The 12,123-nt window shown below is 40.9% G+C and overlaps 1 protein-coding gene across 1 annotated transcript; it reads right to left on the bottom strand.

Moving 5' to 3' along the window:
- Positions 1-2,793: 2,793 nt before the first annotated feature.
- On the bottom strand, positions 2,794-9,330 carry calhm3 (calcium homeostasis modulator 3). Its single transcript, XM_031879281.1, has 4 exons — positions 9,044-9,330; positions 6,557-6,684; positions 5,242-5,369; positions 2,794-3,736 (listed from the first exon to the last, which is right to left on the bottom strand). The coding sequence occupies exons 1-4, from the start codon at positions 9,328-9,330 to the stop codon at positions 3,287-3,289; spliced, it is 993 nt and encodes a 330-aa protein (XP_031735141.1). The 3' UTR covers positions 2,794-3,286.
- Positions 9,331-12,123: the final 2,793 nt, after the last annotated feature.

Below are 12,123 nucleotides of genomic sequence, written 5' to 3'. Positions count from 1 at the left end.
GAGAATGATGCTGAAACTCCCGTGTGGACGGAGATCGTTTCTATTTGACAACTCTGCTTCCAAGTACAAACGGAGTAGTATGGATGTAGCATCACAGTCAGGAACTGCCCTCTGGTTTCCTCCCCAATGGAAGAAAAAATGTGGTCTGTAAATGAAAACATGTGTTGCTCAGATAGCAATACCACAAAAAAAAGCGGTACTAACAAGGAACTGAGAGGCTGCTCCTGATGGCCAGTATGATTCTGGCTTAACCCAGCTAAACTGGCACTTACGAAAAAAGTTTGACTAACTTCTTACCCTTCTTTCTCATTTGGAAAAATCCCAAAAGATTTAGTTGTTTTTTTTCCACTTGGACCTGTACGCTCTACCATTTCTCCTTGACCCTTCTTGCTTCTTGGTTAGGGTTAGTCTCTCAGCACTGACCATCAGAAATTTAGAGGAAAATTGTTTGCCAGCCACTAGAACAATTAGGCCTTAATGTGTATTATTTACAAATATCTCAACAACTATTGGATGGATTCTCATTAAATTCATGTTCCCCCTCAGGATGAATTGAAATTGTCACTTTGGTGATCCTCTAAGTTTTCATCTTGCGCCATCATGACCTCAAAATCCTAGTTTTTCTGATATTTTGGTTTATGACCAAATATCTGCAAAACTAAAGGCATTCCCGCGAGCCTCAGCTGTATTTTGTTTTGTACTAATTAGCAAATGATAGCATGCTAACACTCTAAACTAAGATGGTAAACATGATACCTGACATGCTAACTTTAGCATTTAGCTAAAACAACAATTTGGCCTAAGTACAGCCAATAGAGTGTAAATAAGAAGTGGGTGTGGTCACCGTGATGCCATCCATTGGTTTCTGGACTGCCGTATTTGAAGCCTCAAGTTTGGTGTTTTGGCCGTAAAAACAACGTTCTAAAACCCCCTTTTTTATTGTGTTCGCACCAAAAGAAACAATTGTATTTCTTAGAATGCCGTTTTGAGGGACTCTTTTTGTGGATACTCTCCAAGCACAAAAGGAACCATAAGTAATGTTACTGTACAAACATTTGTTGAACACACGAACCAGAACTGTCAACCGCCATTAAACAAAACCCTGTTAGATGTGAGAACAACAGACAACACAAAAAACAGCTCATACAAAAGAAGAAAGGAAACACAGACAGATGGACTGCAAGCTAAACCAATAGCACAAAGCACAGACACTTGAAATACTGAAATAGAAAAAAAGTACTTTTGTGACCGCTATTTTGCTTGCGTTTGTATGATTGTGGCTTGTAACCGAGTTGTTTATTCCTTCTTACCTAAAAAGCTAAGAGAGCTTAAGGAAAGCAAACTACAGCAACTTGGACAGCTTATGTGACTTAAACATTCCTATTGGCGTAGCTTACGTCACTTAAACATTTCTATTGGCGTAGCTACGTCACTTAAACATTTCTATTGGCGTTGCAGAAAGAATCCCTTGAAGGTAGCTCTCAGGGGGAAACTCCAGAACTGTTTAGTCAAAAAACGCCAATCCTATTACCTTTTGCAACCGGAGGAGTGGCCCCCTGATGGCCATTAGAAAGAATGCAAATTTAAGGAGGTTGCTGCCGACACAGCGTTACAGAGCCGCTAGCTTAGCTGTAGACTTTTAGTCTTGTTCCTCTGATTTGTCACCCATCTATGCTATGCTTCCACGTGCAACTCTTTTAGCTTTTTAGGAAATAAATGGATATGCTTGCTTTCAGAAGTAAATGAAGAGCTTTGACAATTAGAACATTGATAAGAAGCAGTAGGAAATATAGCTTACATTATCTAACATTAGCCAACATAAACTACTGGTAATATCAGACAAAGTGAGGTTGTAGCAACAAAACCCCTGAGAGTGTTAAAATAAGCAAGTGTCTTTTGTTTCTCTGGATTTCAAATTGAATTTGTAACACAAAGAATGTTATTTCTTCTTTCAAAATGGTGAATATGTTAGCAAACAATTGCCTATTTATATATCCAGCAGTTAAGGAGCATCATCATCATTCATTTAAAGTAGTGTTTGTCTTTAGCTGCTAAAGGTTCCATAGCACTGAGGGGAACTGCAGAGTTGGTATAAATTAACAGTGGTTGTAACTACGTCAACAACACATACACAGATTTGATAGATTGTTAATGTCGAAATATTTATAAGTGCTTCTTTAAAGCAATCTAAATACAATGAAGTAGTAAATAGTATCTTTGTGAGAGTCTGTAGACTAGAGTTATTTGGTTCCAAACGTCCATTTGTATGTTTCCATTAATCTGTGTGAGTGAGCTGCACGTCAACAACCTGTATGCAAAACCAGCAAGATGTCGCACCCTAGTCAAATTACCCTCGCAAAATGGTTTGGCCCCTAAAAGTTAATGTCTTTTTTAGAAGTCAAAAACAAGATGTGGTGACTGAGTGAAAAAGAAGGAGAGAAGGCGATGGCGATGAGAGAGGAAGAGCAGGTATTACCCACTGTGCCCAGGTTAGGATTAATATGTTGTCCCTGTGCTGTTCAACACACACAAATCTTAATTTATGCAATCCTAACTATTCATTACCACATAAATATATATGATCTTTGGTTTATACAATTGAACCTATGGGCTCAATTAACAACTCAACACCTAACATAATTATACTGTAATAATATAGTATTATTATTGTATAAACATATTGTTATAAAACACATTTTTCTCACATTTTTGTCCTGTTTAAGATACATTTCTATGACTCAAATCCAAAATGTTTGGGTCTAACATAAGGATGAAATAAAAAAGGTGTATATATAATTTTTACCAAATTATTTTTAATACACTGGCAGGAAAGACAAGTGAGGAGTCACAGAGAAAGAGACAGAGGCAGTTAACACAATGGGTGAGAGAGACGTGTAGTAGCTTTTACTTTAGTCACAATAATTAAGCATAGCCAACATTAATTTGCAGATGTTTTGTGATCATTTGACCCTCTTTTGTATTTACAGATTGTAGTGTGGATCACTCACTGCAACATTTAACTTGACAGATAATTTATGCTCCTGCCCACTGTGTTGGTTTTCAAGCTGTTATCTAAATGTTGGCTCTACAAACCTCTTAATTAGCACGTATTGAGATCAGGGTAATAAAAAATTAAATAATGCCCCTGAATTCTGACCTCTGCATTTCTAAAACCCTGCGTACGGCCATGCTACACAGAGGTAACCTACACCTAACATGACGCTATAGCTTCATGGTAGTGAAGTCATGACATGATTCACCCTGCAGCTTTACAGCACATTGTGTCCTACACATCAGAGTATAAAGTCTTCCCGTTACGGTCCTCCCAGATAACGCATGATTTGGGTCTGTGGGCTATCCTTGTGACGTCCAGCTCAGGTTTATTATAGTACCATTTGTTGAGAAGCTGGTCCACCTGTTCCTGCTTTGACACCCCGTGAAGTCTCTCCTCTTCCTCATCCTCCCACTCCACTTTGGGGTTGGTGACGAAGAGCGGGTGGGGAAGACGGAGCACAGCATCCTCCCTCATGTCCTCAAAGAACTGCACCACACACTTGCGGGCGAAGTCGCGGGCATGCAGGACGCAGGTCTCATCGAAGAGTTTCTGCTCGACGTCGAGGTAGTTGCTCCAGTAGCGCGTCTGCAGGGAGGCGGCGTGGTCGTCGAAATAGGGCTTGACGAGGCGTCCCATTGCTCCCAGTACAATCAGGAAGAGGAGGATGGACCAGCCGACTGCCTAGACAGGGCGAGGAAAGTTAGCAAACACAAAGCCAACAAAAGCTGTCAGTCATGTGCTGAAGTGACTGTGACGAGTGCACAAAGAATCGTCTGTCAGTAGCACCAATTGTTCATAATATTCCCACACACGGAGGTTAAAAAAGTCTGATCAGGTGACTAGTGTGTCAACAATTCAGCATTGCAGCCTCAAATGCGAAATCAGCATTTAATGTGAAAGTCTGTTTTTCCAGGGATGAGGATAGGCACTATGTATATCTTGCGATTGTGTGGGTTTTCTCATACTTTGTTTTATCCTATCTATTCTAATCTTATGACAACTCTGTGTTCATCAAGTTAAATGATTAGTTTCCCCATTTTTATAGTTTAACTTAAACTTGTGGAGCTAACATTTGCAGAGGACGTTAGCACAACATTAACTAGCGTTAGCAAGATTTTCCATAAATTACAAACCATCTATTCAGGGGATGCCGTTAGTGATGGTGTGGGCTCCGCGGTAGCTCCTACAGCTTGATGGAGCAGAAGCGGGCCTAGCGAAGGGTCAATTGCAGCATAGCGCCAACTCCAGCAATGTCAACTCTGTTCAATGCTTCAGTGTCATGAGAATTGATGGTAATTCATGATGCTATTTTAGAGCTAAAAAACAAAAGATTAAATTAATTCACTAAAGACTGATCGAATGTGATTCTTCAAAACTACACAGACAAACAAAAAAAGAACGTATATGAATGAATCTTTATAGAGATTATAGAGATTACTAAAACCTAAATCACGAGTCTGTAATAGAACATGTGTCAATTTGATCATAAATGTAGTCACAGAGATATTATGGTTGTTTTTTGTGTCTTTCTAGCCAAACATCTAATGTGGTGGTAACGTAGCCGCTAGATAGCTCTCCCGTTGACAAGCTGTGTGAGTGGCTTGGGCGGTTTTATGGGCGCGAGCTCGATTCCGCGGCTCTAGTCCCCCAATCACCTCTGTGCAGACTCTGAATCCAAGTGACATCAAAAGAGCAAGATGGCAGCTCACGTCCCGTGTCCGGGACGTTTTGGTTTCACCTTTGTACAGTGTTACAAAATATTTTAGCTTCTGTGAAATATGCTTGTATCAGTTATATATCAGTTTTGGAGTGAGTCCTGCAGTGATAGAGTCTGAGAATGCATGAATAGACAGGTGACAGAGCTGCGGGGCCACACCCTGTCTCACATCACAGGCTTACAGTAGTTGTTCCTGGTTGGGCTGTATTGTAGTCATGACTGGGCCTAAAACTTCAAAGTTGTGGTTGCACCAAAAAGTCTTGAATTTGTTATTGAAAGATAATCCCTTATGTAGTTGGAGAAAGTGGAGACACTTCATCCATTTATACTGTCCATGGATCAGACCAGATATATTAGGGTAAACTAACCCTTGACCCTGATCTTACGGAGCATACCGCCAATTGATGGTCTTCTTGACGTGAAAAGTACAAAGATGTGTGTATGTAGAGACGAGGCTCTAACAGCTTACTTGAGAATAGCAGCGAACGTAACGAGAGACGGCTTTGCGGAAAGAGCTGTTCCTGAAGATAATGTCCTCCTTGCAGGGCACTTTGGCCATGACTTTGATCACATCCAGACCTGTATTGTTGGGCAAACCTGCAAAAACATACCACATAATACATCATACAAACCAATTATGCAACAATGGTAACATTATAGATTGCATTGAGGCCATGTCCACATTACTCCGTTTCCATTTGAAAACGCATATGTTTTGCTACGGTTACACTGAGCGTCCACACTACGCCGGAGTTTTAGAGCACCGTAAACGGATAAGTTTGAAAACGCTCCCGAGGTCGGATAAGTTTGAAAACTCCGGGGTTGCGTTTTCATGTGGACGGCCGAAACCGGATACGATTAGAAACGATGACGCCCACACACGCGTTCGCTAATTGATTGGTTCTTAGCAGTCATGACGTATCCTTCCCTGATTCGTCACATGTCTATCACGTGACCCTTACCCAGAAGCTCACGAACGACAACATTGAATACCGATCGACTACCAGGTTAATTTAACATGGAGAACTGATTACTGGCGATGCTGACCTTGTTGTCTTTACTAGCAGCTGTTGTTCAGTAAAAGTCTGCATTATTACGGAGGAAGCAGCTGTTAATGGAGCGATCAGTGATCAGTGACCAGTGTGACCAGCGGCATTATCAGCCCTACAGAGTGTCTGAAGTCGCGGTTAGCAGTAAACGCTATTCAGTAGGACAGATAGTTAAGCCACCAGCAGAGCTACGAGTGAGAACAGACAACAACACCGAGGAAACGAGTGAGAGACGTGTGTTGACCACATTTATGGACCATAATCTAGCAAAATGTTACGTGTAAGTGTTGATTTTAAAGTAAATTTGATATGTGAGAGAGAGAGAGCGAGAGAGACAGAACAAGACCTGCAGTGCTGTAACTAAGTCTGAAAAATAAAACTTCTAAAACTTTCCACGAACTGTGTCTGTTTGAGTTCATAGAGGAACATTTTAGAGAAGATCTTAAGTATCAAACACGACCTTTCATTATTAAAGACTACTTTATTACTCTGTCGTATTTTTTTTAACGAAGCAACCAATCTACTTCCTGTTTACATCGACACCCACGCGCATGCCCAGTGTACGTGAAGAGTCATGTGATATTCGTTTTCAGGCGTGTTAGCATGGATGGAGATCATTTCGAAAACGATGCTAAAAGGCCGTGTGGACGGAAATCGTTTTTTTGTTTGAAAACGGAGTAGTATGGATGTAGAATGTGTTGTTCTTTGAAGCATGTTGCATGTGTTTGCCGATACCTGAGAAGAGTGCAGGGTCTACACTAACACTGAAGGCACAGATGAAGATCTTTCCATCCAGCAAAGTGACCAGGATCCACACCATTGGTGCCAGCATGGCCCTCTGAAGCATGGCTGAGAACAGGTACCTGCAGAAGGACATCGGACACGTTTTCATTCTCACAATTTCCACAGCTTGACCCTCAAATATCACCTTTAGCATAGTGTCAGCAACATATGCAGGAAAAGTACAGTTCTTGAAGTCATTTTGCTAAATTTGATATTGGGCGATCTATAGCGCATAATGAATACTGGATTTAAAGGATTAGCTAAATGTTCCAAGTTTTTATGTTCAGGTTATTTATTGTCATATGCATAACAATTACCGATCTTAGATCGCAGGCTTCGTCCAACAATGCTCATTTAATATGTATCCAAAGAAAATTGGAGTGAATTCAAAAGTGAGAATCTCAGACATAAAATAGTGTTAAAGTTAAAATAAAGGGATATAATATAGAGAAATATTGCTGTTATAAATAAGACCTCCATGAATACTGCTGTCATCAGTTATTACAGACTCTCTACTTACAGATTCTCCAATCTCTCCTTCATTGGGGATATCTTTAAAAACATCAGTGGGTTGCAAATGGCCCTTAGAATATATTCTAGTCAGGTCCCTGTCATGATCACGTTACTGAAACTGCTCTCATCAAAGTTTTAAAAGGAGCTTCTAATAAACATAGATGCAGTCAAGACTTCAATCCTTGTTCTTCTGGAGCTCAGCAATACATTTGATATGTTGGATACTGTCGTAACTTCAGCCCCCTTAAGTACAAGAGTACAAGTACAAGATCATATGGGGTCCCACCATTGAAATAGGAGTAGAACTGACATTGAACTGCTTTCCGTGACCATTTCAATAATGCAAAAAGAAAATGGCGAGTTAGTTGGGTAGCTTTTCTTTCTCCAGAGTGGCAGGGAGTGAGGCAGAGGAGCCATTAGATGCAGCACTGTTGCCGGCACCAGCTCGCTATTCGGTTCATTTTCTGTGACCAGTGTGGCATTAAAGCATGGCGCAATTAGCAAGCTAGTTCACTAGCCAGCTGTTCGCTAGTTAGCTAGATAGCTTGCTAATTACATCATGCTTCACTAATACACTGGTTACAGAAAATCAGCCAAACAAAGCTGACAGTCATCTGGGGATAACAATGTGCTAAACCATGACAAGAGTGGTGGATGAACCATTGTTACGACTCCACTGCTAGTTTTACTTGTTACACCAAAAGCTCACCTCAGTGAATCCGTGACATGTGGTTGGTTTAGTTTATATGGAAGTTAGCCCGCTACAGCGGTAGCAATGACAACGGTACACATAAAAATGGAGGCCGCTCTGACCATCCTGCTACGTTGATTTGAATGAGAATGTCCGTTCAACTCCTATTTCTATGGGTCCCGCAGAGCTTAATTCGCCGTCCATCCATCCATCCATTTTCCTCCGCTTATCCGGGGTCGGGTCGCGGTGGCAACAGGCCAAGCAGGCTGACCCAGACTTCCCTCTCACCGGCAACATGTTCCAGCTCATTCTGGGGGATCCCGAGGCGTTCCCAGGCCAGCTGGGAGATGTAATCCCTCCATCGTGTTCTGGGTCTTCCCCGGGGTCTCTTCCCAGTTGGACGTGCCTGGAAAACCTCCAGTGGGAGGCGTCCAGGAGGCATCCTAATTAGATGCCCGAACCACCTCAGCTGACTCCTTTCGACGCGAAGTTCGCCGTGTTTTATTTCATCTTTCCATGCTCCCTCCCTCATATTATTCATAATAACAATATTCCCCATTATAATTATGCAGATGATACTCAATTCTACATATATCTTTCTTCTGATGACTCCCACCCTGTTGAGAAACTGATTCAGTGCATTGACCCAAATAACAATCGGTCTGATTACAGATAAGCCTGTTGGGGCAAGGGGCTATATATCTGTGGTTCCGTTGTTGCCGGCAAATACCCGAGCCAAGACTTTCTCTTCCGTGCGCTGCTCATTTTTTGCAGTGCGATTAGCAACTTGAGAGGTGGTGTCTAAAGTTGGAGGTGAGAGATGACGTGTACGACCAGATTGTTTCACAAGCTGACAAGTTTACAAGCTAATTTTAAACCAATTAAAAGGGTAGTCATCGCCAGTGGGTTCCAATATTGCTTTTCGGTCAATGCATTCCACCTCTTTTGCTCTCCACTTGAACTGTTTACCTGCATTCAACCAAAAGTCTGCTCGAATGCAGTTGGTCAATACTACTCTGACTACAAACAGAAGCCAGAACACGATGCCAAAAACGTTTACTGCTGCGTTACCGTTAAAGAAAGGCTGGCTACAACCATTATCATTCTGGTATACAGGAAAACGATAATCTGGCTTGTTTGTATTTCTTTAAACCAATAACATTGGCCACACTTTTCCATGTGCTTGATATCGTAAATACTGTTTTAGTAAATAAAGAAGAACATTTTTGACTCACTTAACCACAGCGGGATTTTTGGATCTGTTCCCAACGGGTCTCATCCACTCGTCCATCATGACGCCTGTATGTCGGTTGACCAGGACCCCCAGGAAGAACAGTATGACAGGCGGGACGATCATCACTCCCAGAGAGTACAGTTTGTTGTACTGAGGAAGGCACGGGCAGTTAAAGTCGAAGCTGGTGTAGAGCTTGACACTGACTAAGGCCAGGATGATACAGATTCCATTGGAGATGGACTCAGAGTTCGACTGAAAGTACTGCAGGACTAACTTCAGACGCTCCATAGCTTAAATATACTGTAGCCTGTAGACAATGTTCAGGGTGGAAGTAAAAACCACTGATGAAACAGATAGTTTCAGTTTTAATTAACAAAGTTACAAAAATGTTTTAGCTTCTATGAAATATGCTTTTCAGAAGAAAATCTGTACATGAAGGTAAATTCTCTTTACCTCACAATAACAACTAGTCCTTTGTGAAGAAAAAGTCTTGAATCCACAATTTAAGCAGTTTCAGTAAACAACCTGAGTTTATGTGGGAATATGCCAGCTACGGAGTGAGTCCTGCAGTGATCCAGGTAGAGTCTGAGATGCATGAATAGACGTGAGCAGGTGACAGAGCTTTGTGGCCACACCCTGCCTCACAGGCTTTACAGCAGTTCCTTGTAGGGCTTTATTGTAGTCATGACTGGGCCTGAAACTCAACTTCAAAGCATGTGAGACTGAGCAGAAGATCAATCCCCACTGCTGTAGTTTTTTTTTTTAATTACTAAAGGATAATCCCTTATGTTCATAGTTTAGGCCCTCATTTCTTTTAGTTATGATCCGTTGGGTCAAGATGAGCAGTTAGGCGACTGTGACTTACTGAGTAGAGAGGGTTATATTCCGCCAACCGGAAGGTCACCGGTTCGATCCTCGGCTGCACCATGTCCTGTGTCGAAGTGTCCCTAAGCAAGACACTGTACCCTTAACTGCTCCCTGGGCGCCTGTCATTGGCAGCCCACTGCTCCCTATATATATATATATATACAGGGATGGGTCAAATGCAGAGAATAATTAAGGAATGTTTATTTTCTTCTTCTTCGAGACAAGCAGATATATTGTAAACATGCCAATGCTTAATTTGGAGGACAAACAAAAAGTGAAATGATTTCTAGTGCCACATCTTTTATCTGTTAAATACTAACTCTCATTGTCATTTGTTCTCAACTGTCTTTTTAGATCCGGCCACTCCTTCCTGCCCAGCAGTAAGCCACCTAAACCTGACCTCTCTAGCCTTACAGTCTATCTCCATTTTCCACCAGATTGTCTAATAGGCTTACTACTTAGCATTCTAGTCTTTATCTCTGTCCACCTCATCTGACTTATCGCCCCCTTTCTCTCTCCTTTTACCACGTGATACATTTGTTTGTGTGTTAGATGGATGGCTAGGTGGATGGATGGGTAGAAGAGTTTTTTGGTGGATGGATGGATGGAAAGTTCGATGGACGGAAAGTTCAGTGGATGGATGGATCTCTATGGTTTTAAGTGATTGTATTAAATGGTCCTAAACTGTAGTGTATTGTATAGCAGTCGAAGTGCAGACTGCATCAGTATAATAAAGAACCTGCATATGTGACACCTGTGTATTTAATATGTACTTTGTGTCAAAATACGTGAATCTTCTGTAAACTAGTTGGCAACAACATATTTTGCGCATACCAATAAAGCAGTTTGAATGAAAAATGCAATGAGAATGTCATGTACCTTGTAAAGATCAGGGGCCGTATTCATAAAGCATCCTAGTACAAAGAGTTGCTCAAAGTGACAAAATTCTAAGAAAATCCCAAGAGTTTTCAAAAAAGTTAAGACAAGTTAATGGTATAGATAAAAAAAAGATTCACAAAGCACTTTAGCCCTTAAGAGAGCTGCTAAGGTGAAAAAAAAAAACTATTTCGAGGAGGGAGGAGGACTTTATAAGAGTTTCTTAAGCAGAGGAGAAGATGATGCAAAGACAGAGGTAGGAGAGATATTTTCCAAACGCTGAATGACAGTTTGTGGTTAAGCTCACTAGAGATGCGCTCACATCTCGCACCCAACGCAATAACAGCAGAAATGGAGGATATTTGGAAACTGCAAATGTTCGCTGGTTTATAGATTTACATGCCTACCAACGACGCTGCTTATACAGACTGGCCAGCAATCAGAGAAACTGTTGAAAAGCTCAGCTTTGCCCCAATAATAATAAAATAGATTAAGTTCTAAAGATAAATTCAACAACGATCAGCATGTGAAATGGCTGCTGTGCAGTAAGCTTGTGTTTTCACAAATTTTGTAAGCTACTTTTATAAGTCCACACATGGTTCGTGATTTATTCAACAGATGTTCAATATATAAAACAGTATTCATCTTTCCCCTCATAGCACATATTTTGGTTATGAATGGCCAGCAATAAGCTGTATTGGAGTATTGTGCTTGATTTGTTCATTAAGCATTCTCTAAATGTAAATCTCTCCCCCAGGTTTAATTTAATTTAAATGTAATACATTTTATAATAATTACTTTGTCAAGGATATTTGCATTTATGTTGGGACAACATTCCAAGAAAACCTTTGTTTAATTTGACCATATGTGTATTTTGATTTCTAAAAGGAAAGTGGGGAAAAATAAATAAAACAGTGTTCATAATTATACCATGTCTCAAAAAACAAAAATATGATTAGTCACTGATTTCACTGTCCAGTCTATGCCAATTATCACTAAGACTGAACTAATCGCACCTGTGGGGCCGCTCCTACCTCTTAACTAAGGTAAAAGTTTCTGTCCCTATCCTTGCCTAGATCACTCCTAATCCAGGACTCCTTGCTTGATGTTTTTAGGCCAAGTTTAGATGTCAGAATGTTTGTGAATACGACCCCCAGACACACAACAACCCCAAACCTGGAATTATTAAATAAATAGGGATAGAAAACCATGTTATTAGTATCATGGCAAAAGGAAGCAATGCCACTCAAAGTGCACTTGCAAAGCATTTCTACTCAATACTAGAAATCAGAACCTGACAGGACAATGTGTTTAATGCCGCAAAAAACACAACATAAA

This window comes from Anarrhichthys ocellatus, unplaced genomic scaffold (genome assembly GCF_004355925.1).
Source record: "Anarrhichthys ocellatus isolate YVR2014 unplaced genomic scaffold, GSC_Weel_1.0 scaffold241, whole genome shotgun sequence".
NCBI classification, from domain to species: Eukaryota; Metazoa; Chordata; class Actinopteri; order Perciformes; family Anarhichadidae; genus Anarrhichthys; species Anarrhichthys ocellatus.
This window is presented reverse-complemented; position numbering and strand designations above follow the sequence as displayed.